A 27576-nucleotide genomic window follows, 5' to 3' on the forward strand; every position below is an offset into this window, starting at 1 on the left:
TACTAATCACTACTAACTTTTATTTTGTATTCAAGGTCACAATCAACCAGAAGAGGGTTCTTTTGCTCTGTCAAATAAATGTATTTAAAAGCTAGCAAACGTCAGAGAAGAATTTTATCAGGCCTATAAAAGAGATGAGGGAAATTTATTAATAGTTATTTACAGCTACACAGAGTTAACACATTGCAAGGGAAACAAATATATTCAAAGGCTTCATTTCTAATACTTGACATTTCAAATTTTGAGAACATTAAAATTATTGTCAAACAAAACTCAGACCACATTAGCAATGGTTTATAAAAGGGAGCAATTTAATCATTATATTACAGAGTGCTTTAAGAAGTTTTTAAACGTGTAAAAGAAAAAAAAGCTTAGTGCATTACAGTCTTTACATTGCTTCTTTTTTAAAAAAGTTAACAATAGTATGAAAAAAGCCACCCACAAAGCCAGCTGTCTGAGTGAGGAAATCAGCTACATTGCAGCATTTTGGAATTACTAATAAAGCTATAGTTAAAAAATAAAAAGTTTATAAAAATGAAAGCAGCATGCATATTCAAGGCTTTTTCATAACATTTTCAATGGCTGAAAAACATTTAACCAAGAGCTTAATATTTATTATTCATTAAATTAGAGAAAATAAACTGGCCAAGCCTACATCTGGTCATTCAGAAAAACATGTTAAAATCCAAAGCTAATTTAAACTGAACATTTCTTCTACGAAGAAAGCGCGTTTTGAAAAATGGTCCTATGGTCACAAAAGAAAGGGTTCTTCCCAACATGAATGAACAGCACCAGTCTTTACAAAGTTTGTAAGTTAGTATGAACTTTCAGTCTCCTGATACGCCGAGTTAACAGTTAACACTCCCATGATTCATAAGTGAAAAGCTAACTTTTAACTCATTATGATCAGTTCAGAATTTTTTCTCTATTCACTGAAATTGTTATAAAAGTAGAATTTCACTGAAAGATAACTCTTAAAAATTCTGATCTGACACCTGTATAAACATTTCTGATTTCCACGATTGTAAGAAAACACTAAGTATATATTTACTACATGATTATTTTTCACATTTTTTGGTGCAGTATTTATTTCAAAGTTTCTCCCTATCCAAATTATCATGCCAGTTTCTTTTCCTTCTTCAGAATTAATTACCTTCAGTTTAAGAAAAGCAAATCAGTTTCTAATGGAACAAGTAACAGTAGAAACAGTGGTATCCATGAATGTGTTTAATGAAGGATCCAATTATTAAGGGTCAGTGAAGCCATAAAATCTTATTGTTTCAACATATATAAATAGGCTGTTTTTACATTTGAAATTGTATAAGCCCATGCACAACTTTTAATCTTAGTGCAGGGTCTGATAAATAAGACATAGTAATAAATCAGGGTTTGGTTTTTTTACCCATTCCTAACAATTTTTACTGTAAAATTTTTGGTCAAAGTTCTAAGCTTAATCACATCTCAAAGAATAGAGGCAATATAGCCCATCTTACTAGACACACAGTATTAAGCTGGACTGAATATGAGGACAAGCTCTAGTGGTCATTAAACCCCCTCAGAAAGTCTAAGATTCAGAATGTCTCCATCATATTAGAATAAAAATGTACTGTATTAAAATTTAAATTGAATTTTTACAAGTTGTTTTTTAATTAGTGTTCTATTTACATTGCAGAACTTCCACCAACTGCAGTAGTTTAACTTTGGCACAACATTAAGTTCCATTTCTTTTGGGTATTGAATCCTGTTTTTTGAGTGTGTATGCCCCAAAACGTTTTCAATGTCATCAAAGATTGGGCCAATTCACAGTAAATCAGACATCTTGAGTTGAAGAATTGATTCTCCTTCAACGTTTTAGGCAGCTATAAAAGAAAAACATCATAAAAAACTGAAAATTTAAAGAAAACTGCATTTTAATTTTTACTACTTTTAGAAATAAAAGTATCAATTATTCATGAAAATACATCTTTTGTATTCTCTTGAAATCACCTGCCACATGTCTCACAGAATACACTAGACTTTGTGTGCAACTCATCTATGTATATGTTCTTCATATGCTAGATTTGCTTATAAACATTTATCACCTTTATGTAATAATTAATTTAAAATTGTATTAGCAGGGAGTATATATTTCATTGTCAGTATCTGTAATAAGCAGACTATGAAATCTAAAGACTTGTACTTTTTTCTTTTTTTTTTTTTTTTTTTTTTTTTTTTTTTTTTTTTTTTTTTTTTGAGACGGAGTCTCGCTCTGTCGCCCAGGCTGGAGTGCAGTGGCGCAATCTCGGCTCACTGCAAGCTCCGCCTCCCGGGTTCATGCCATTCTCCTACCTCAGCCTCCCGAGTAGCTGGGACTACAGGCACCCGCCACTGCGCCCGGCTAATTTTTTTCTATTTTTTAGTAGAGACGGGGTTTCTATTTTTATACAAGCTACAAAAGATTTTTTTTTTTTTTGAGACGGAGTCTCGCTGTGTTGCCCAGGCTGGTGTGCGGTGGCCGGATCTCGGCTCACTGCAAGCTCCGCCTCCTGGGTTTACGCCATTCTCCTGCCTCAGCCTCCTGAGTAGCTGGGACTACAGGCGCCTGCCACCTCGCCAGGCTAGTATTTTTGTATTTTTTAGTAGAGACGGGGTTTCACCATGTTAGCCAGGATGGTCTCGATCTCCTGACCTCGTGATCCGCCTGCCTCGGCCTCCCAAAGTGCTGGGATTACAGGCTTGAGCCACCGCGCCCAGCCTACGAAAGATATATATGTACCTCACTTCCTGTAATAACTATTTTGGGAAGGTTTCGGTAACTTTTTTGGTAAATTGAAGAATATTTAAATGAAGAAATAACTGTTTAGAGAAGGCTATGGTGAATCCTCTTATAACTGAAAAATTATTTTACTAAGCCAATGATAACTTGATGTTTTATAAATTTAGACTTTTGTGTATTTAAAAAGCAAGGCATGCTTCTATGCTACCACAAATGTATATAATATGGTTTGGCTCTGGGTCCCCACCCAAATCTTACTGTGAATTGTAATTATTAAGGGACAGTGATACCACAAAATCTTATTGTTTCAACATATGTAAATAGGCTGTTTTTACATTTGAAATTGTATAAGCCCATACATAACTTTTAATCAGGGAGTGTCGGGGGAGGGAGCCTGGTGGGAGGTGACTAAATCATGGGGGCGGGCGGACTTCCCTTCTGGCTGTTCTCATGATAGTGAGTGAGTTCTCACGAGATCTGGCTGTTTCAAAGTTGTATGGAATATCCCCTTTTGCTCTCTCCTGTTCGGTCATGGTGAGATGTGCTTGCTTACCCTTCTTCCCCTTCGCCTTCTGCCATGACCGTAAGTTTCTTGGGGCCTCCCAGTCATGCTTCTTGTTAAGCCGGCAGAACTGTGAGTCAACTAAACCTCTTTTCTTCAAAATTACCCAGTCTCAGGTAGTTCTTTATAGCAGTGTGAAAATGGACTAATACAGTGCATGTATAGCATACATCATATAATTTTTTGAAAACTGTAGCTTTAGGTGAATTTTCTGACCAGAATTAGTATCCATTACAGTGTTAATATATAACATAAGAATTATCTATACAAACTTAAAGGTCAAACTAAATTGTACTAAAAAATTCGCATTATTTTTGAAAGACTGCAAGTCCCCAAAAAAATCATTGCAGAGGTTACAACAACAACATTCACTGCAGCAACAAATTTGTTGATTTAATCTTGGCTGAGTGCACATTCTTGTGTTTAGCAATAAAAAAAAAAAAAGGCCGTTAAAAATATTTTATGTATCTGGGTCAGAAGAAAGCCTGCTCTGAAGATTTCTGACATTAGGAAATGGAGGGCTGCACTTCAGGATAAAGCTGTACGAAACTGTTTAAATTCTTATAACTTAAAATGATTACATTATACCCTATAACCTGGAATGATATTTATACTGCTTATTAAAATAGGTACATTTTTAGTTTCATCTGTTATCCCTTAAAAAATATTAACAAGGAGAAAACCTGAAAAAGGATTGCCAGACAGTAAGAATAGTGCCTGGCACACATTAAGCTCTCTATAAATAATTGTTAAAATAAATAAAACCAGAGAAGAGATATAAGGGAATTAAGGAAAAACTGCACAGAATAAGAAAGCATAGAAGTAGGGGATGGGATACCAATGCAAAAATCATGGAAATAAGTAAGCATGCTCACTTGTAAAATAATAATGAGGGTCAACGTCTCATTTCCTTTCTTACTGTTTGAGAACACTGCAGTCATTTCTGATAGCAAGATGCTATTTGGACTACTGACAGACATACATAAACATTTCATGACAACTGCATTGTTTTCAAAACAGTGTACTTTTACCCTGGAATACTCCAAAACAAAGAATAGCAAAGAATAAAACTATGTTATTAAATTCCAGAAGTATTAAAAATTCAATTCCTAACTCCAAAGCAGGTATCTGATTTGCAACTACAGTACAACTTTAATTAATCCAATTTATATAACTAAGATTTAAGGAACATGCCAAAACCTTTCAAATTTAAGCCGTATTTATTTGCATTTTTAAGACTACAGAGATATACTTTAAATCAAATACAATGTTAGTGCTGGTAGCAGGTTTGTTTTATACCAAAGAATGAAAAGATATTTTAAGTAATTGGGTTAATATCAAATCTGTTATTTGCCTTTTGATCTCTAAAACAGAAATAATTTATATCACAGTTTTCAAAGACAGATGCTACCTAAGCAAACATGAATTTATATATGGCCTAAAACAGACCTTTGACTTTTAACAGAAAAAGATATTAATTTTATAAATTACTAAAAAGATACTGAGTAATTTCATAAATACATAAAACATTTTAAACTCTAGTTAAAAATCTAATAAAGTTTTGAGAGCAATGCAATGAAGAAAAAAAGATACCCATTTTCACCTAGTTTCCTAAAACTGTGCAATCCTCAACCCTGTGGTAAGTCTTTCCTTTGGTGTACTTTTCCCCTTCCTTTTAGTTTTCATTTTTGAATTCTTTCCTTAAATAGGCAAAAAATGAAGCTTTAGTGAAGGGGGCGTTGCAATAAATACATTTTAGTTATCTTTAGTATTTGTTTGTGAATCCCCTCAACCCGATCGCCAGTCTCCCTTCATAGAGACTGGGTAACTTTGCTTCAAAACAAAGTAAAAAAAACCCAATTCATATGAAAACTAGTAATTAAGACATTAAACTCTACATAATGATAATAAAACTACACAGGATAATCATTTATCTCTTGGCTATACTAGTGGTACCTAGACTTATTAGGGAAAAGAAAAACTACTTCAGAAAAAACTATCAAAAATGAAGATGACTGATACAACAAGGTGACTGTTCAAAATGTATGTGGTTGATGAACATATACACAGATTAAAAATTTACATAACTTACATTTCAGTCATCTGATTTAGAAAGCTTCCGTTTCACATGTCGTGGAGGTTCCCAAGTGTCACTATCATCTGTTTCTTCTTCATCCTCTTCTTGGTCATCAATAACTTCATCTTCCTCCTCATTTTCCTCAAATAATTCTATACCTAATTCTGATCTTCTCTGTCTTTCTGCAAACCACTCTCTGACCTGCTCATAGCCCATATGTGATTTGTTAACAAGTTCATCAAGGTCTTGCTCATTAAGAAACTTGTGCTTCAGGTAATAATCCTTAAGTATTGCAGTTCCAGTTTTAAATTTTATGAGTGATGGTCCCCTGTCCCAGTTGTTAATTCTTTTGCTTCCTCTAGGCCGCCCACGTGGTCTTCCTCTTCCCCGTCCTTTGGGTCTCCCTCTGCCTCTTTTCCTAAGGGAAGACAGACCATTCATACTACTTGAATTGGCGCTCTGATAGTAGTAGTACCATTTCAAGTTTCCATTCTTCCAAGCGTAACGGGTGTCCCCAAACCAACTAACTATGTCTGTTCTAGCAAGCCCGCTTTCTTTGGCCAACTTGTCATATTCTTCTGGTGATGGCCACTGTGTCCGGACAAATGCACTCTTAAGCATGTGTAGCTGCTCAGGTGTTTTTTTACATATCTTGCCTGTACTCCCTGCCTTAGGTGCACCCGATTCATCTCCAGGAGAAGTTTCTCCAGCTTCTTCTTTGGAACTACCCGCATTACTTTCATCTATCTCCATTTTCTCTTCCTTTAAAGCTTTTGATTTCTTCTTCTCTGTAAACCAAGCATCGATTTCTCTTCTGGTAAGTTTGGTTTGTGCCCTTAACCTATTTAATTCTTCATCTGTAAGTACAGAGCTGTTGAGAAAACTTGCCTGAAGGACACGAAGCTGCTCTGCAGTTTTCTCTTTAAATTTTTGGGGAGTAAAGTCAGGAAAAGGATTCCAGGATTGCTTAGGCTGTGCAGTACCAACAGATGGGGATTCCGTGGTTTCGTCACTGGAGTCTATAATAATGGTGGTAGAGGAATCATTGTTGAGATGTAAGCACTGATTACTCTTTGAATTTCTCTGGTTGTACCTTGTGTCACTAAACCATTTTTTAATCTCTCCTTTTGTCAGGCCTGTTATTTTCATAAGTCTGATAATTTCTGAATCATGGGGAAACTGATTTTTAAGGTAGCTAACTTTTAATTCTGCCAGTTGCTCTTTTGTCTTTTTCGCCCGAATGCCAAATGAATCAGGGTTTACCAATGCAGTTTCATGTTTGACACTTTGAGAAGCTGGAACTGCTGCTGTTGCTGGCTTTGTTTCTGCAGTAGGCTGAGCAGCAGGTACCTGACTTTTCTGTACATTATTTTGACTTGGAACGCCTGCCACTGTCAAGGCTATAGGTGCTGTAACTGGCAAGCTGTTTGTTCCAGCCACTTGAGTAAGGACCAGACCAGGCTGACCAACTATTTGGCATGTCTGTAAAATAGATGGTAAACCATTACTCCCTGTGGAAATGTGTGTAGGAATAACAGTTATGGTCTGAGGTACAGAATGCACTGTTCCATTGAATTGTTTCCTTCTTGCCTCCTCTACTTCCTCGGGAGTCCAACTAACACCATGTTTTAAACGTTGGGCTGAAAACCATATCTTGATCTGTTCCTCTGTATATTTTGCTTGAGCAGAAAGAACTGTAATTTCTGACATTGTTGGATAAGGGAATTTGTTGTAGGTGTTAAGTAAAAGGGGATTGTTATCCAATGCAGCATTGTAGGTGGGAATGCTATTAACAGGGATTAAGACTTTGGGAATCAAATTAGAATTCTGCTGAGCAGATACAGCAGTTATCACCTGTGCCAATCCAGGAAGAACTGCTGCTGGTGTCACTACCGTGCTGGCAGTACTTGGATGTATTCTGTTTACAATGGAAGTACTTGTATTCGATTCAGAAGCTGAAGAACTTGGGTTTTCTACAATTTCTTCACGGTCTGGTTTGATTTCATTCTCTTTCTCTTCAGGAACGTCCTCAACTGAGTTATGATGAACTGCAATCCGTTTGTTTTCCACTTTATTTTTCATCATTTTCATGATAGGAGTTTTACTGATAGATATTCCTGAAGAAACTTCTGTAGGCTCTGCTTGCTCTAAATTCTCCTCTTTAACAAAACTACCATCAAAAGTCAGATCATTTATTGTTTGTTCAAAGATTGTCTGGTTATTACGTTTCACCATAGTCAACTTAAAATTCTCTTCTCCTGGGTGATATTTCAGATTATGCTCAGAAAGTGCATCATACCTTTTGGTAAGAAAATTGCATTCGACACAAACATAGGATGAATTTAGCACTACGTTGGGATGTTCTGAATCCACATGAAAAGTAAACATATTTAGATCTGGAGTTTGAAAAGTACAATATTTACATTCATATCCACCTTCAACTTTTTTATTTTGCTGATTGTCTGAATCCACAGATTCATTAACTTCTTCATCACTTGAGATACTCTCTGCTCTGGTGTTTTCTACAGGTGTAAGTACAGGAGGACCTTCATCCAAATCTGATATCAACTCAAGGTCTGGATCTTGTTCACTGGCAAGGACCATGCAAGGTGTTGTTGATTTTCGCCTGCTTGCCATTCTGATGTTATGAGGAAAAGCTCAGTGGTGATTAAAAAGCATCGAGGCTTAAAACTGTTCAATGTTCTTCATTTGAAAACAATGGCTTTTCGTTCTTCAAGTCCATTTTTGTGCTCAACAAGTCTCATTAGCAGCTTTCTCATGGTGCAATCAAGTAAAGAGCTTACTGTTGGCAGACAAAAAACTGTTGAATTTCTGAAATTTCTGAAGCACAACTCCAATCACCTACATTAAAATAAATTTAAACATGTTTTAAAACAAGTAACTATGATCTTTTAAACAAATTATAGTTATAGTTCACTTATATGAAGTGGCTGGATAGCTCAGTTATAAAGATCTAGAATAAGATAAGAATCAGAAAAAATGTCCTCTGAAGATCAAAATAAATGTCTCCAAGCCAACTAACTTACTGAACGTTAAGTACTTTACCTTGGGTCAGCCACAAGCTTATTCATTTGAATTTTTTAGCCAGCTATATATTAGAAGACAAGGGGGAAAGGGCCTGCTTTGGCAAGCACACTATTATTAATGTGAAATGGCAATGTTAACAAGGGAGGAACTTTTAACACTATAAAAAACATTCACAGCTACTAAAATATTATGGCCATTAAGTGTAAGAAATTCAGCCTGGCCAACATGGTGAAACTCCATCTCTACTAAAAATACAAAAATTAGCCAGATGCAGTGGCAGGTGCCTGTAGTCCCAGCTTGTCCGGAGGCTGAGGTAGGAGAATCACTTGAACCCAGGAGGCAGAGATTGCTGTAAACCAAGATCACGCCACTACATTCCAGCCTGGGCAACAGAGTGAGACTCCGTTTCAAAAAAAAAAAAAAGACAAGAAATTTAATCCATTAGTTCATTAGTTACGTCTGCTTCTTCCTACTGGTCTAACTCATCAGCCAAAAGCATGCTTCAAGTATGGCAAAAATAACAAAGATAGAGGATGAATAATCAAAGTTTCAGAAACATCATTCTCTCTCTTTTTTTTTTTTAAAGACAGAGTCTCACTCTGCCACCCAGGCTGGAGTGCAGTGGCGCAATCTCGGCTCACTGCAACCTCTACCTCCTGGGTTCAAACGATTCTCTTACCTCAGCGTCCCGAGTAGCTGGGATTACAGGTGCTTGCCACCACGCCTGGCTAATTTTTGTAGTTTTAGTAGAGACGGGGTTTCACCATGTTGGCCAGGCTGGACTCGAACTCCTGACCTCAGGTGATCTGTCCACTTTGGCCTCCAAAAGTGCTAGGATTACAGGCATGAGCCACCGTGCCTGGTCTACCAGAAACATTATTCTTAGCACTTGCCACAATACTACCAAAAGTTATAAAGCATATCCAACCACATCAGTCTCCTGATACAGGTCCCCAGTGTTGAAAGAATAAAGTTCAAACTCCTTGTGGGACAGACATATAATCCCTTTCACAACCTAGTCTAACCTTGCTTTCCTTCCTCCTATTTCCTTATGCTTTAGGTACACTAGAAATGACTGACAATCCACAGACATTCAATGCACTTTCAGACCCTTGCTCAGGCACTTCCTTAGGTTAGGACACTGGATGCACTGATCTCTCTGTGTGCCCTCCAGGACAGCAGTCCCCAACCTTTTTGGCACCAGGGACCTGTTTCGTGGAAGACCATTTTTCCAAATACCGCACTGCGGGGGGATGAGATGGTTTTGGGATGAAACTGTTCCACCTCAGATCAGGCATTAGATTCTCACAGGGAGTGTGCAACCTAGAGCCCTCACATGTGCAGTCACAATAGGGTTGTGCTTCTATGAGAATCTAATGCCGCCACTCATCTAACAGAGGGCAGAGTTCAGGCGGTAATGCTTGCTTGCCTACCTCTCACTTTCTGCTGTGGGGCCCAGTTCCTAACAGGTCATGGATTGGTACTGGTCTGTAGTACAGGGGATGGGGAGCCCTACTAGAGACCACCTTCTCCCTTTCACTTGGTCTCATTTCCTCCCCTGTTTATTTTCTAGTCTAGTACTTACCATACTGTACATGGCAGAGTAATATTACATTTCTGTCCCTGCACCCCCATCCATATCTGTGGTCTCCTTACTATAGATATTGTGTCTCTCTCTTTTTTTTAATAACAGCTTGCTATAATTTGGATGCTTGATCCCTCCAAATCTCATGTTGAAATTCGATCCCCAATGTTGGAGGTAGAGCCTAACAGGAGGTGTCTGGGTCATGGGGTCAGATCCCTCGTGAACAGTTTGGTGCTGTCCATGTGGTTCTCACTCTATCAGTTCCTACAAGAGCTGATGGTTAGGAAAAGCCTGGCACCTCTCCCGTCTCTCTTGCTTCCTTTCTTGCCATGTGATCTCTGCACACATGGATTCCCCATCATCTTCGTCATGAGTGGAAGCTGCCTGAGGCCATCACCAGAAGCAGATGCTGGAGCCATGCTTCTTATACAGTCTGCAGAACTGTGAACTAAATAAACCCTTCATCTTTCTAAATTACCCAGCTCTGGGTATTCCTATAGGAACACAAAGAGACTGAGACACAACTTTTTTGAGATAAAACAAAGTCCCCAAAACTCTGGATTGAGCCAAGAAACTTTGTATCTTCAACCTAATGCTCTCCTAGCTGAGCTATTTTGGCTGACGTCTCATTAATGTTGCATTCCCAAGTGCATACAAGAAGCCTGAATTCAGGGAGGTAATCACTCAATGTTTATTAAATTCACTAGAACGAACAGGAAAATAGTCCTACAAAACTCAACAGGACCTGCAGGAGGCATCACCATAGAGAACAGTATCTGAAATTCACAATAACTAAATCATCAAGAAAACATGAATTAGGATCATACAAATATATTTAAATAAATTTTATACCTAAAATTTGTAAAATAAAAAGTTTACTGCTAAAGTTTGTGTTTCTGAAGTCTAATCCAAATGAAAATGCGTAAAATGGGTAAGTGATTTCATTTATTCTCCACCACAAATTAGAGCTATTTTTAATTTACTGGCACACTAGCTGAATGCAAGAGAAAAGAGTGCTTCAAAATTATAAAGCAAAACCAGGTCCCTATGAGACAATACATCTAGTCAGTAAATGCAGAGACATTTTTAGGAAAGAGAGCAGTCCCAAGAGAGAATACCCGACTTTGAAGGATGGTAAAATCCTCCTCATTGGAATTATTCAAATAGAGACTACACATCCAAGCAGTAGAAGGAAAGTTGGACTAAACGTCCTTTGTTCCCTAATTTCCCATATTACCAAATAAAGAGCATCAGTTTAAAAATAATAGTGGTATTAATAATCCAGATCCCTACTCTCAAAGGTGTCATTCTTTTCTTCTTTAAAACATTCTTGATTTCTAAGATATTATAAGAAATCACTCATATTTACAACTATTTCTTAACCAAATGTTATAAACTAAGCCAATGTTATCTTTTAATCAAATAGGGGTTGCCATTACTTTTTTTCAAGTATCAACACAGATGTTTGATAATTTTTTCTCATTAGAAACAGGTAATTCCTTAAATGGCTCTAAATAAGTGGTCCAGACATGGTGGTATACATCTGTAATCCAGCTATTCAAGAAGTCAAGGCAGGAAGATTCCTTGGGTCTACGAGTTCAAGACTGGGCAACATGGGAAGATACTGTTTCTAAAAAAATTGTAAGTGGAAGAGTAATAAATGAGCAGCACTCGTATTTTGAACAGTAAAGGGAATTGTTGAAAGGCAGAGGAGTAAGCTATTTTGTGACTGTTACTTTCCTGGAATCTGAGAGAGACTATATTTAATTGGGGTATAATAATAGTTGAAAGTCAAGAGGGTTTCTTTCTGAAACTTTTTCCTCAAAGTGGTGGTTTTCAAACTTTTTGTTTTAAGCAAGGGAGCCCTTTCTTGAAACAAAATGTTATGAGAAATCCCAGGTCAAAACAGATAAAAGAGGAGCCATCAGCCAGGTGCGGTGGCTCACTTCTGTAATCCCAGCATTTTGGGAGGCCGAGGCCTGTGTATCACAGGGTCAGATCAATCATCCTAGACAACACTGAAATCCCGTCTCTACTAAAAATACATAAATTAGCCAGGCGTGGTGGCATGCACCTGTAATACCCCAGCTACTCATGAGGCTGAGGCAGGAGAATCACTTAAACTCAGGAGGTGGAGGTTGCAGTGAGCCAAGATCGCACCACTGCACTCCAGCCTGGGTGACAGAGCAAGACTCTGTCTCAAAAAAAAAAAAAAGAAAAAGAAAAAAGAGGAGCTATCTGGTTGGAGGAGGCAGAGGTTAAACTACTCTCTGACCAAATTCCATGAATCTTACAATCCCCACTTCCACCTTTCAGGGATCCTGAGATGTGTTTAAAGCCTTTGGCTTGGCCGGGAGCGGTGGCTCACTTCCGTAATCCCAGCACTTTGGAAGGCCAGCGTGGGTGGAACTCGAGGGCAGGAGATCGAGACCATCCTGGCTAACATGGTGAAACCCTGTATCTACTAAAAATACAAAAAATTAGCCAGGCGTGGTGGCAGGCGCCTGTAGTCCCAGCTACTTGGGAGGCTGAGGCAGGAGAATTGCATGAACTTGGGAGGCGGAGCTTACAGTGAGCTGAGATCACACCACTGCACTCTAGCCTGGACGACAGAGCAAGACTCCATCTCAAAAAATAAATACATTAATTAATTAATTAAATAAAATAAATAAAAGCCTTTGGCTTAAAACTTAAAACATACCGGCTGGGTGTGCCTGTAATCCCAGCACTTTGGGAGGCTGAGGAGGACGGATCACTTGAGGTCAGGAGTTCAAGACCAGCCTGGCCAACATAGTGAAACCCCATCTCTAATGAAAATATAAAAGTTAGCTGGGTGTGGTGGCGTACACCTCTAATCCTGCTACTTGGGAGGCTGAGGCAGGAGAATCACTTCAACTCAGGAGGTGGAGGTTGCAGTGAGCCAAGATCGAGACATTGCACTCCAGCCTGGGCGACAGAGCCACACTCCATCTCAAAACAAAACAAAACAAAATATATATATATATGTGTGTGTGTGTGTGTATATATATATGTATGTGTGTATACATATATATATGAAGACAATATATCAGTTTCATCAAAAATCCTCCTCTCATTGAGCCATTGCTCAGCCATGAAATTCAAAAACTCATCTAGAGAGGCCAGGTGTAGTGGCTCATGCCTGTAACCCCAGCACTTTGGGAGGCTGGGGGCGGGGGTGGGTGGGTCACTTGAGGTCAGGGGTTCAAGACTAGCCTGGCCAACATGGTGAAACCCTATCTCTACTAAAAATACAAAAATTAGCTGGGCATGGTAGTGGGCACCTATAATCCCAGCTACTGGGGAGGCTGAGGCATGAGAATCACTTGAATCCGCGAGGTGGAGAATGCAGTGAACCAAGATCGCACCACTGCATTCCAGCCTGGGCGTCAGAGAGACTCTATCTCAAAAAAAAAAAAAAAAAAAAAAAAAAAAAAAAAGAAGGCCAGGTGCGGTGGCTCAAGCCTGTAATCCCAGCACTTTGGGAGGCCGAGACGGGTGGATCACAAGGTCAGGAAATCGAGACCATCCTGGCTAACACGGTGAAACCCCGCCTCTACTAAAAAATACAAAAAACTAGCCAGGTGAGTTGGCAGGCGCCTGTAATCCCAGCTACTTGGGAGGCTGAGGCAGGAGAATGGCGTAAACCCGGGAGGCGGAGCTTGCAGTGAGCTGAGATCCGGCCACTGCACTCCAGCCCGGACGACAGAGCGAGACTCGTCTCAAAAAAAAAAAAAAGAAAAAAAGACTATTTGCTTGCTATTATCTACTGTCAGACCCCCATGATTTTGCTAACAAAAGTAAGGTCAATGTATTATTTAATGTATTTCTAAAAAGAGACTGAGAAGTCCCAAAAGAGTTTCAAGATTTGGTCCAAAAGCTCAATTCTGCATAATGTGTTATAGTCTAAAAATAGACCAAAGAGCAAATAAAGGTATCCTTGGAATTCTTATTATAAAGTCGTAAGTTTGGAGGAAACAAGGATCTTAGTACAACTGCCCCATTTTTATGGAAGAAGAATCCCAGGCCCAGAGTAATTAATTCATAAAGGCATTGTGGATAGGGTGAAACCACAGGTTTTGCAGTCACCTTTGTCAATTAGTAGTTAGGTGCCTGGAAAAGCTATTCAATTCAACCTCAATTTTCTCACGTATAAAACCAAGATTCTTCAATTCAACAAATTCTATTCAACAACTATTTGTCAACCATGTGAAAGGTACTGTGTTAGGCAGTAATGATGCAATGGTGACCAAGACAGGCAGTCTCTGGTTTTTCAGGTACTAGCAGTGAAGCAAGGAAAGCAAGCAGTAAACAATTACTTAGAATAACTATGATTAGTGCAGTAAGACAGGAAGTATCGGGAACTGTATGAGCACACTGCAGGAGGCTTCTAGAAAAGAAGCAGAGAAGGCTTCCCTGGGGGAAATAGAAATAGTAGTATCCACATCAGAGGAAGTAAAAATGCTTCCTTCACTTACTTTGACACAGAGTAGGTGCCTAATTGTTGCTATTTTCAGTCCCTGAAAAATTATTTCCGGAAAAAAAGAAACACCATTTATTTAATATTATAAGTTCTCTCACTTTTTTTTTTAAGCAACTTAATCAGCTGAAAATGCACAAAAATTGGATGAAAAAGTAGGAGTAAAAATACAGAATAAGAATTTCTAGGATGTTGTTCCTATTCATCTCCCTTTATCATTAAAGTGCAATGGGACTGGGACAGGAAAATTGCTGTATAGAAATCACTATTAGCTGAAGGCATCACATCCTCTATTTGAAGGTCAACTAAATCAATTTGGGGAAGCTTGCACTATTTACCTATAAAAAGAGGTTAGAGGTCAGTTGCACAACTCAGTAGCTCGGTGACTCTGCAATTAAAACACAATTAAAATTAAGTCTGCTGATAAAAAAAAGTATGCTGTAAATGCATCCAGCACTGTGAATGTAATTACTTTACAAAACTGCTTTCAGTTAACTTTTCAGTAGGGGAAGTGTTTTTAGAAAATTGATCAAATTAATTAATTGCTATACTGCCATTAAAATTGATAATCTTAAGAGTAATTAAGGAATATGGAAAAATTACCCATTTACTGTTAAATTTTTTAAAACTCAGAAAATTTGCATATTAATTATAATAACTGTGAGGAAATATGTATGCATGTGAACAAAGATGAGACGAGACTATGTAAAAAATGAAAATTTCACATGAGATTATGGGTGACATTTTTATGTGTGATATACTCAAGTTTTCTTTTTCTTTTGTGTTTTTTTCCTTTTTGTGGAGAACAGAGTCCCATTATGTTGCCCAGGCTGGTCTTGAACTCTTGGGTTCAAGTAATCCTCCCATCTCTGCCTCCCTGTGTTGGGATTACAGGCATGAGCTACCCTGCCTAGCCTACAAATTTTCTTTAATATTGTTATCACATTGCTTTATTATAAAGTACCACAAACAATACTTCAAGACCCTAAAATTGCAAATAGACTAAAATATTTCTATGGTCAATGTATGACCAATATTTCTATGGTCAAGCTAGAAACAAAGTTTCTTTTCTATTATTAAGGCAAAAAACATGGCTACATAAAGGATTTTCCAGTGCTGCCTTCCACAGCACAAATACCAAAATTGGAACCACGCAGAGAAGATTAGCATGGCCCTTGGGCAAGGATGACATGCAAATTTGTTTAAAAAAAAAAAGAAAGAAAAGGAAGGGAGGGAGGGAGGAAGAGAGGAAAGAAGGGAGGAAGAAAGGAAGAAAGACAAGAAAGAGAAGGAAGAGAAGGGAAGGACAGGGGAGGGGAGGGGAGGGGAGGGGAGGGGAGGGGAGGGGAGGGGGGGAGGGGAGGGGAGGGGGGGGAGGGGGAGGGGAGGAAGGAAGGAAGAAAATAACAACAACAAAAAAAGATTTTCCAGGGAAGCAGGAATCCCTCAGTATGTAGCATTCAGGTATAGTTTTTGGAGCTCTGAGAAGTCAGACTGGCTCTAAGAGCCCTCAAGACCACCTAAACACAATCTCCAGGGTGTAGATCTAGACTAGCCAGTTACCATATGTCTATCTGTATACTGGATCTTCTCCTGAGGGAAGGATACCCTTCAATCAACTTACGATTCTGAACTCATCAAAACAATTACAATTTTTACAATTTTACAATTAATATTTCTCTACAGAAAAGCATTTTAGTAAAGCAAAATGTGTTTCATCACAATGTAAAAAGTTTAAGAGTTCTTATCCAAGTTCTTCTTTTAGATCAGAAAGAATATCTATTTAGCTATCCACTATATTCCCAGGGCCCAACAAAATACTTACTAGGACCCCAATAATGTTTGCTAAAAAATATCTTTAGGCCGGGCGTGGTGGCTCACATCTGTAATCCCAGCACTTGGGGAGGCTGAAGTGGGCAGATCAATTGAGGTCAGGAGTTCGAGACCAACTTGGTCAACATGGTGAAACCCTGTCTCTACTAAAAAAAATACAAAAATTAGCAGAGTGTGGTGATGGGTGCCTGTAATCCCAGCTACTTGGGAGGCTGAGGCAGGAGAATCACTTGAACCCAGGAGGCAGAGGTTGCAGTGAGCCAAGATCACTCCACTGCACTCCAGTCTGGGTGACAGAGCGAGACTCCATCTCAAAAAAAAAAAAAAAAAAAAAATTTAAATATAGCTATACTATGTATTATTACATACATTTTACTTCATTAAACACTCATTTATAGAAGAGCTATAAAAACAATTGTGCTTGATTTACCATAGATTACTTTCGATGGTAAAATTCTTAATAAAAATTACCTTAGTCAAGAATATTAAAACATCCTTGAATCTAAAACATTCTATTAAAGTATAGCAATGAACATTCAATAAACATTTACTAACATCTAAAATGTTATTGTAATACATCAGTTTTATATATGAATTGAGTATATTTAAATTTGTGGATTACTTAAGAGTAAAACAAGGGAGAGCAAACATTCAAAGAATGATTTTGGCAGTGAAATTCAGGAGAAAAGGGTATAGTTACTATAAAGACAGCAAATGCAAATTTGTACTTAGAATCAATACTTCTCTGTTTTATGAGAAAACTATACTTTAATAGTGTTCTACTACATTTTTTTAAAAATTAAAAAGTCCTCGATGTAATACACTAAGAAGTTAGTGGACTGTTTCAAATTCTATGCTTACTACTACTAAAAAAAGTCTAAAATATTTTATCATTAAGCAGAGCCACAACTGCACTGAATTTGCAAGCTTCTGGTTTTTCTGGCTGTCTTGGACTTCAAATTAAATGATTAACAGATAACAATATGTTGGCCTAGTTAGCCACAAAAGCATGTTATTTGGTAAGATTTTATGCGAATAAAAACGAACTTTTTTTTTTTTTCTTGGTACAGTCTCACTCTGTTGCCCAGGCTGGAGTGCAGTGTTGCGATCTTGGCTCACTGCAACCTCTGCCTCCCAGGTTCAAGCAATTCTCTGCCTCAGCCTCCCAAGTAGTTGGGATTACAGGTGCCTGCCACCACGCCTGGCTAATTTTTGTATTTTTTTAGTAGAGACGGGGTTTCACCATCTTGGCCAGGCTGGTCTTGAACTCCTGACATCGTAATCCGCCCGCCTCGGCCTCCCAAAGTGCTGGAATTGCAAGCGTGAGCCACTGTGCCTGGCCACTAACTTTATTTTTTATACCAATTCTGGGTCAAATAAGAGCATTTAGAGCTGGGCGAGGTGGCTCACGCATGTAATCCCAGCACTTTGGGAGGCCGAGGTGGGTGGATCACCTGAGGTCAGGAGTTCGAGCCTAGCCTGGCCAACATGGTGAAACCCGGTCTCTACTAAAAATACAAAAATTAGCTGGCATCGTGGCATGCACTTGTAATCCCAGCTACTCGGGAGGTTGAGGCAAGAGAATCACTTGAACCTGGGAGAAGAAGGTTGCAGTGAGCCGAGATCATGCCATTGTACTCCATCCTGGGCGACAAGAGCAAAACTCTGTCTCAAAAAAAAAAAAAAAGAGCATTTAGAAGATACTATAATTTTTAGGGATCATGTTAATTTTGATGTAGCAGCAAAACTAAAACTGTTCTTAGGTAGCAAAAATATGCACATGGAGAATTCCTCGGAATCTGCATTTGTATATATACCGAGAATGTTTAGGATTCTGTATTCTATTTAGTGTCACTTCTCTCTCTCTGAATCAAGAGTTCTATTTAGCCAGTTGAAAATACTTTAACGTTTGTATTAAACTAAAAGTTACAAATACACAAAAATCACGGAATGCCTAAACAGTACGAACAAAGAATGAGGTCAGATTAAAACAAAAGGTACCCACTGTGTTAAAAAAAATAAAGGTTACTTTTACACAATTAAGGTATTTTCTTTTTTTTTTTTTTTTTTTTTTTTTTTTTGAGACGGAGTCTGGCTCAGTCGCCCAGGCTGGAGTGCAGTGGCGCGATCTCGGCTCACTGCAAGCTCCACCTCCCGGGTTCACGCCATTCTCCTGCCTCAGCCTCCCGGGTAGCCAGGACTACAGGTGCCCGCCACCTCGTCCGGCTAATTTTTTGCATTTTTAGTAGAGACGGGGTTTCACCGTGTTAGCCAGGATGGTCTCGATCTCCTGACCTCGTGATCCGCCCGCCTCAGCCTCCCAAAGTGCTGGGATTACAGGCGTGAGCCACCACGCCCGGCCAATTAAGGTATTTTCAAAGTTAAAATGTAAAAATAAAAATAAAATGTTAAAATATTTAGAAACATCAAGTTCTTAAAAAATTAAATTAGGAATTTGACAACACAAATTTATATCCGCAGCAGATGTTCTTAACGATTGCTGGTAACCTAGAATCACTACCTGAGAGATAAATCTCAAGAAAACTGCCAAAAAATAGTCTCAAGACAACAGAAAATCAAGTATTAAAGTGAATATACAAACAGGAATAAAAATAATAAAAGTGAAAGCATCTAAGAAATTGTGGTCAAAGATAACCAAATGTCAGAGGATACCTTTGCTAATGCTAATTAAGGCTGAAAGGTAAGAAACCCTATCCTGTCTACCTGTTTTTTTCCATCTGAGAAAGCAGACCTTAATGACACTGAAGATTAAAAGAAGAATCCAAACTGGACAGATTTTTTCTGGCAAGCTCCAACCACAGATTGGAGGAGTGAAATCTCTTTTTGAAAGGTCTCTCCCGAGGACACTAACATCCTAGTTTTCTCTGCACAGCTGGCAGGTAGGTAGGTAGGTATGTAATACATTGAAAGTGATATATAAACTAGCAGTATCATGAAATATCTTATCTTGTGAAGAGTTTGTGAATGTAATCAGAAAGTAATTTTCTGCCGAAAACAATTTTTCCCTACTTCTCTCAAGAAGGTGTGTTAAGTCTTTTACAGTCAGTCTAACACAAGAATGCTATTCTCAGTTCCAAGTGAGATTATCTCTGAAGACTGAAAAACCATTCATCTGGTCATTATCTTCTCTATTTATAAAGGTAAGGTAACTGTTACCCACTTCACTGAGGATATAATAATTTGATTTTTCAAAATACTTTGAAAGATAATAGTAATCAGTATTGGCAATATCAACTTAAAAGAACTCTGTTATCAATTTTTTAAAAATGAAAACTACCACATTAATGTTTATCAAATCTTTCCTAGTATTTTCTGGAATCATCTAAAATAACAATTGGATAAATGCTTCTTATAAAAGCCAATTAATTAATCAGATAAAATATAAAAGCAATTATGTACAAATATATTCAAATATATATATATATTTTTAACGTCACACAGGTAATGTGCCAGTGTCGTAACAAGGTTTGAGAAAGGCACATTTCACACGTGAGCATGAAACCCAACCATCACACTTATGAACTACAAAAGGATCAATATTCAAATATTTAGGTTTTGGTATGGTTAATATAAGTAAGAGTATTTAACATTCTGACTCTTATAATTAACTATTATTAGTAGCTTATGTTTTGAAAATATAGTTTCAGGATTTGTTCTTGAACATCCTGAAGCATTTTTCTGGATATAGGTAAAAGCATAGCAAAATTTCTAGATCAATTTCCCCACACCAAAGGTATATTTTGTCTTGTTTACCTCTGTTATTACAGCACTTGGTATAGTGCCTGACACAGCAGATTTCATCAAATACTAATTTTAAAATCAATTATAAATATACCATATAAGCTTTATTATGAAGTGTGATGCTGTCTCTTTTAAAATTAAAGCAGTCCTATAGTTATAGCTCTTAAAATTTGAAAGTATATTAAAAAAAGCGTTAACATATGTCTGCTGCTTTTTAAGGAAAGCTTTTAAAAACTTCAGCCAAATATAGTATCATGGAATCTAAAGTGAGTACATTCAGTATCTGAGTTTTACCATACCAAAACAATGAAACACATACTTGCCACAGCTTCCTTAGCATTCTGTTCTTGAAATGGAAGGGTATCCCTTCTAGTTAGATGTTTAGCTCAGGCCATCATCACCAACAGGTCCAAAGCAGTTGTCTGTCTTCTCCTACAAAAAATTCATATTTTATTATTCTAGATATAATTTAGCCTTAGTCAGGAAATTTCTACAATTTATGGCTTAGTTTTTAATAAATAAATGTAATTTTGAAAAAAAAAAAGTTTATTCCTTCATCAAAACTTTAAAAGAACCATTTAAATACCAATCCTAATATTGGTAGGAAACACAAAAACTACACATTAAAAAATACTATTTGTATTATACAGAACAACCAAATAACTACTACACCATTTTCAATAAAATTTCAAAATGTGAATATATGCCGTCTGTAAAGTGAAAATTGAGATGTAGAAATTGGGAGTTCTTTAAAATGAGTTTATAGGCCAGCACAGTGGCTCATGCCTGTAATCCCAGCACTTTGGGAGGCCAAGGCGGGCAGATCACCTGAGGTTGGGAGTTCGAGACCAGCTTGACCAACAAGGAGAAACCCTGTCTCTACTAAAAATACAAAATTGGCCAGGCATGGTGGCGCATGCCTGTAATCCCAGCTACTCAGGAGGCTGAGGCAGGAGAATCGCTTGAACTGGGGAGGCAGAGGTTGCAGTGAGCTGAGATCGCATCATTGCACCCCAGTCTAGGCAACAAGAGTGAAACTCTGACTCAAAATAAATAAATAAGTATACAAAGGTTATGAAGACAATTTAGTTAAACTAAGAAATGGACGTAGTTGTATATGTTTATATGTTTGTACATAGACCTAGTGACATTTGTATCCTAATTTATTACGTTAATCAGAATGGAGAGGATTATTAATGCTTACAACACAAGCCAAAACAAGTTAAACAAACTAGTAGTACTTGATCTGTAAACATGGGGTTATCTAACAGAATGACTGGTGTTTAGCCATGTCGTTTTTGCCTGAAAGCTACTACCAAATGGCTTTACAATCAGTGCACTGTGAAGCATTAATATCATGCAATCAAATAAATAGAAAATAATTCTCTGAAAATTCAGTTACTGTCCAAATATGTTGTAGTATATAACCTAGAGCAGTTAAACCAATCAGAAAAGTTTAATAAAGCTACAATTGCTTCTCTTACTAGAACAGTCATAAATAACACTTTTGAAGGGTTAAAGCATTTTGGTTGTATTCTTTTTTTTTTTTTTTTTTGAGACAGAGTCTCGCTGTGTCGCCAGGCTGGAGTGTAGTGGCGTAATCTTGGCTCACTGCAACCTCCGACTCCCTGGTTCAAGCGATTCTCCTGCCTCATCCTCCCGAGTAGCTGGGATTACAGGCACGCACCACGACGCCCAACTAATTTTTGTATTTTCAGTAGAGACAGGGTTTCACCATGTTGGCCAGGCTGGTCTCAAACTCCTGAGCTCAAGTGATCTACCCGCCTTGGCCTCCCAAAGGGCTAGGATTACAGGCGTGATCCCTAACTGGCCTTTTGTTGTATTCTTTAAGCACTATTCTCTGTAAACTATAATGAATAAATATTAAGGAAGATTATTTTCCCAATTAACCTTATTTTTTGATTCCTGCTACTATTACAGGTTTATGAAGAAACTTCTCACATCAAGAAATAATGTAAATACACTAGTCCTCTAGTAAAATACCTCTAGATTAAGTTAAAACTTAGGCTGAATAAGTACACTATTTTTATGAAAAGCAAAAGAGCATTTTCCTGGTAGGCCCAGTGAAGCATCTTGTTATCTCTGTAGCCTGGGACTCTACAATTTCATTTCCTGGTATCTCCTTGTTCTGCCACTCGTTAGCCATCAATCTACAGGATGTGGACTAGAAGAGAAGATAGGAAACAGCTGCCAAAGAGGGAAGGTTATTTTCCAAAATGAATTATAAATACTGTAGGAAACTGGTAACCTATTTCAATCCATTCTTAAAATCACACAGTAATTGTAAGATATTTTACCGAATGAGTCTCTTAAGAAGAGCTGCCAAGACATGTAAAGGCACAAGGATACCAGAGGAGCAAAAATGAGCTCATCAGCGCTTTTGAATGAAAATCCTAGTTGCCTGATGTTAAGTTCCTGATACTGGGATTACTTCAGAACATTTCTATCTAATTCAAAGTATTTTTCTTAATTTAGTATGAGTGAATTCCAAAAATTAAAGAGCTCATCTCAGCTATATACATTATATAATAAAACAGAACAAGCTGTTCTGGTAGTAGATGGATTACAAAAAAAGACCAAGAGCCTGAAAAATTTGGAACAGACTGGGTTCAAATCCAGCACTGCCACTTACTAGCTGTGTGACTTTAGACAAATGGCTTAGCCTATTTGTGCCTCAGCCCTGTCATCTACAAATGGGGCTAGTAATATTAACAGGATACTACTTACTTAATAGGGTTGTTGTGAGGATTGAAATAGGTAACACATGTAAAGTTTCTGGAATACTTCTTGGTACTTAGAACACAATGAATGTTAGCAAAGAAATCTTTGTTTAAAATTTGCTAACTGTTGACAAGTGATAAAATACTTTCAGAATCTGGGTAACAACCAACCAGCAAAATGTATTTGCCATTTCGTACCTTTGAGCATATTAAATCATGCTGGAACAAGTTGGCTTCAATAGGCAGGTATTAATCAATCAAATTTAACCTCTCCCCCACAAACATTTTCTGACCTTAGCTTCAAAATGAATCATTACTGTATGACATATTTAAGGGGTATTTCATAGAACTAGCAAACATCTGATGTAAGTAATTTTATCATAGTAACGAGCAGAAATTGTTCTCATGATCCTCCCCACTCCCAAGTACAGCCCATGTCTAGCAAAGTTTTAACAAACTTCCTTTTAAGAATATTGGATTGTAAAAGAGAATAAACTTAGGATAGAAGAAAAACATAATTATGAGTTAAGTGCTTAGAAATATCAGAACCTCCTATCTTCTTTCATTTCTCACTAAAAAACAAAAAAGGAAAAGAAAAACTTTTAAGAAGGGGAAAAAGGATTAGAAATCTTGAGAAATAGGAAATCGCCAAAATTTAATGAAAGAGTTATTTTATTTACAATAATATATGATATGGCTATGACTTCAATATTTTAATTTTGTTAAGATAAATTCTGATTTTTTTTTAAATCTAAAACTAAGAACTGAACATTAAAATCTTGCATTAAAAATTATTTATTTAGCTGAGTGCAGTGGCTCACGCCTGTACTCCCAGTATTTTGGGAGGCCAAAGTGGAGGACTGCTTGAGGCCAGGAGTTTGAGACCAGCTGGGGCAACACAGCAAGACCTTATCTCTACCAAAAAAAAATTAAAAATTAGCCGGGTGTGGGTGACACATGACTGTAGTCCTAGCTACTCGAGAGGCTGAGGAGAGAGGATTGCTTGAGCGTAGGAGATTGAGGGTGCAGTGAGCCATGATTATGCCACTGCATTCCAGCCTGGGCCACAGAATGAGACCCTATCTCAAAAAAAAAAAAAAAAAAAAAAAAAAATTGGCTCCCTTGACTAAACATCATTCTTAAACTGCTCATGTATACTTATTTTCCAAAGTATGTCATCATATTTGTTTAGACCAAAGGTATACAGTCTTACCTCTTAAATTGGAAACCAATTGTATAAAATGCCAAGATTAAGTATCTTTTAAGATCAAAACCTGGCAACTACCTAAAAATTTACATATTACTATTTACTTTAAGAATATCCTGTATAAAATGCAGATCTCCAGAATGTAAACTCAATGTATATTCTGATTAATAATCTAAGTCAGCAACTTCAGTCATGCAAATCTGGTTATTCATGACTACAAATATATCAGAGCAACAAGGATACAATAAAATTTATCAGTAGTAGTATAGAAACATTGACTCTTATTCTGAAGACAGTAGCAGTTTCAAAAACAGAAATATAACTTACTTTTGAAAATACGTATGATTATTTAAAAGGATTTTAAGTTCAAAAAATTTAGTCTTAACAGTAAATATGCTTATCACAACATAAATAAATACTTACAATGGTTTAAAAAATGTGTATTACTGGCAAGCACCATAAACAGTACAATAGATAATTCTAAAAATCTCTCTGAATAATTGCATTGACTATGATATTAGATTAAAAACTAGATGCTGAACTTTCAACACTGTTAATTTAAGTGAAGTCTTTTGGGCCCAAATCCACAATGCTGCAACACAAATAAAAGGGTTATTTCCTCAGCAACATTTGTGATCACTTTAATAATTTTAAAAGCATTTTCATTTAAGTATTAAGTTATAATTTACAGCAAACTAAGTCTCAAATATCACATTTTATGCTTAATTAGCATAAGAAATATAATACATCATAATGTAACCTTTCCATCTTAATATAATACAAAAGGGAGAAAAATCTTCAAAATTAACCACCTCTCCTATGCTATTAATTTTGCTAATAACTGTAAAACTTTGTCCCCATTTATTGAAAAAAAAAAAGAACTTACGATTATCATTAAAGGTGAAATAATTGCTACATCATGCATGAACTACCTCCCAAATCCAGTGAAATAATAAGCTTAGCTATAAAGGAAAGAAATGTACTAATGAGTGTTCACTAGCACAGACACATTTATGTTTTTGGCTTTAGCATATTTTCAAACCATCTGGCATTAATGCCTCTCTGGTTCACCCAGCCTAATCTGTTCAGAATTGAATATAAAACTAGAGCTACATGCACACTGAGGAAACCAAAGAACAGCATACATGCATACAATGTTCCAAATGTGAAGTTCTAAACTAGTTTATACTTGAACTCTATCTTTAAAACATTTCCACTGAAGACGTTAAAGTTCTTTTGAAATTACAAGAATGGTTCAAGAAATCTCTATGAATCATCACTATCATCAGTTACCCAAGTATTACTCTTTATTTCTCATTTTAATCCTGATTGTTAAATAAGGAATCTGAAGAGGTACTTCAGCAAAAAAGATTCATTGGTAACTGAAATGCTATCATTTTGCATCGAAAAGGTCCACGATTATACATTTTACTTTGTATAAAATTAGTCTGCTTAGCCCTGAAATGCTTTGGGAAAGGAGAGAAAAACTAAAAGGAAAAAAAATATTCATGAAAGCCCTTTTTCTTTTATGTCCTGTTACCGCATTACTGTCAATTTCTTTTGCTTAAAAATCAGGAGTCAGAATTGCTACTTTAGAAATTAAAATAATCAATGGGTATACTAGGGTCAATTTCCCTGTTAAAACCAACTCCTGCTCACCTTCACTCCCAACAAAAAAACGAATGACTTTTTCAGAATAATTTTTCATAAACAAAGATAATTAATGTAGCACCATATAACACAAATTAAAGCTTTCAGACAAAGACTGAGAAACAATGACCAATACCAACAAATCTAAAGTGCTCTTATATATGTATACACACAACACACACACACACACCCCAAACCAAATATTAACTGTTCCTAGGGGAAAACTGCTTCTTCCTCCCTAACCGTGAACCGCTGTATATTTTCCAATTTTGTTATTTTCCTTTTTCTGCTATCACATTAACCGCCAAGAGAATTGCTTAAGTTACATGGAATCCCAGCCTAATCACATCACAACTTCTCTCTCAGCCTTTTCTTACCTTTTTCTCTCAAAGATTATCTCTTCGCATTTTTTTTTTTCCTAATAGCTGGGTTGAGTTGACAGAAAGGGCTGTGGAATTCCTGCTGTCCGATATCGTCCCTGTATTTCTCTTTTCTCATCCCTAGTCCCTGTTCTAATTCCCCTGCCTGCTGTTTCTCATTGACGCCTTCCCAGCTGCTGGATCCTTCACTAACCTAAGGATATCAAATGGAATCTTTTCCTTCTCAGGGGCTATGCTCTTTCCTTACAGTTACCCACGGAGGAGAGAGGACAGGAAAGGTACTAAAACAAAGAATTGCCAAGTCCCTTTACCTCCAACTTTGGTGTAAATATATAAGGAAAGGGCATCTGCCAGGGCTCTTCTTTCCTGCCCTTAGACCTTGTTCCTCTCAAACCTCTCCTTCCCGGCCTTTTATTCCCCTTGAGGAATTAGTAGATTGTTCACTGTGGGCCCTAAGGCTTGGAGGATTCCCATGGGTCAGCCCCCACACCCCCACGCCCCTACCATCCTCTTTAATTAACTTCTCCCTAAATCCCAGGGCTTCCTCACAATCGTAATATGGTTCTTAAAGACTCAACTCCCAGTCTTCCCCAAAGTTGGGACATGGCCTGGCCCCAAAACGGGTGCGCACAGCCTTCCTTGAACTGGAGGTAAGGACTTCTCCCGAAGGGTTTGCTCGGGCTCCAACCTCAGTCAGTGCGCTCAGCTCCAGCAAGAGAATCTCTCCTTACCCTCAGGGAGACTGAGTCCCCACGAAGTAGCCACACGCCCCCGGAGGACAGCGCTCCCGACCTCCTCTAGGACTCCCAACATCACTGGGGTGCTCCCTCCGGCGGCGCCCTCCGCTGGGAATACGCAGTCTTCACTCCCCTCAACAATCCTAAGTTGCTCAGTCCTCACCAAGGCACGGAGCTGAGATTTTCCCTCCAGAGAGCCCCCCGCCCTCAAGCTCTTTCGGTGGCGGAGACACCCAAACAGAGCGAGGGAGGCTGTGGGTCTATCTGTCCCTCTGCGGCGACTGCCCAGCCGCGAGGCAGGCCCCGTCCGTCCCCCTCGGACGCCCCGCGCCGGGTCCACCACGCCACCCGCCGCCGCGAGCGGGCTCAGCCCCAGGGGTCTCTGCTGTGAGGCCACCCTCCTCCCGCCGGGCCCCGCGCCACTCGCCTTTCCCGTGCCGGCCGCGGACTCTGCGCTCCGGTTCCCACCCGCAGCCCAGAGTCTCCAGGCCCGCTGGTCGCGGGGCCGGCTCACGCCACTACCTGCAGGGGCCGCCGCGCCTCTCAGCGCCACGCCGCCGCCATCTTGCATTTCAAACCGGCTGCACTTTTCAGGGAGTCAACTCTGACCTGTGAACCCTAAACCCGGAACCGCTCGGCGGGCCCGCAAAGGGGCCTCAGCAGCTCGGTGGCCCCGGAGAGCGTGGGGACCCAGGGTGGGGGTGCGAGGAGAGGCGCGCGCCCCAGCGGCCGTCGGGGGCG

The 27576-nt window shown here is 38.3% G+C and overlaps 1 protein-coding gene and 2 non-coding genes across 5 annotated transcripts; 1 reads left to right on the forward strand and 2 right to left on the reverse strand.

Annotated features, from left to right (window-relative positions):
• On the reverse strand, positions 1–27576 carry ZHX1 (zinc fingers and homeoboxes 1). Of its 3 annotated transcripts, none has more exons than XM_008001476.3 (4): positions 27358–27576; positions 20440–20552; positions 5410–8256; positions 1–1859 (listed from the first exon to the last, which is right to left on the reverse strand). In XM_008001476.3, exon 3 carries the CDS (start codon positions 8029–8031, stop codon positions 5413–5415), a length of 2619 nt encoding a protein of 872 aa, XP_007999667.1. In that variant the 5' UTR covers positions 8032–8256; positions 20440–20552; positions 27358–27576; the 3' UTR covers positions 1–1859; positions 5410–5412. The 3 variants fall into 3 exon arrangements, with proteins under 3 accessions (XP_007999667.1, XP_007999668.1, XP_007999669.1); XM_008001477.3 differs by having other exon boundaries at positions 27263–27576; XM_008001478.3 differs by lacking the exon at positions 27358–27576 and adding an exon at positions 26830–27156.
• On the forward strand, positions 15639–15745 carry LOC119625019 (U6 spliceosomal RNA). The gene has a single exon (XR_005241168.1). It is a non-coding gene; the product is annotated as a U6 spliceosomal RNA (small nuclear RNA).
• Positions 19811–19913, reverse strand: LOC119624977 (small nucleolar RNA U13). Its single transcript, XR_005241136.1, has one exon. It is a non-coding gene; the product is annotated as a small nucleolar RNA U13 (small nucleolar RNA).

This window comes from Chlorocebus sabaeus, chromosome 8, assembly GCF_047675955.1.
Source record: "Chlorocebus sabaeus isolate Y175 chromosome 8, mChlSab1.0.hap1, whole genome shotgun sequence".
NCBI classification, from domain to species: Eukaryota; Metazoa; Chordata; class Mammalia; order Primates; family Cercopithecidae; genus Chlorocebus; species Chlorocebus sabaeus.

Bases quoted from the DNA above. Each gene is read 5' to 3' on its own strand.
- ZHX1 (XM_008001476.3), bottom strand. From the start codon at position 8,031: ATGGCAAGCAGGCGAAAATCAACAACACCTTGCATGGTCCTTGCCAGT.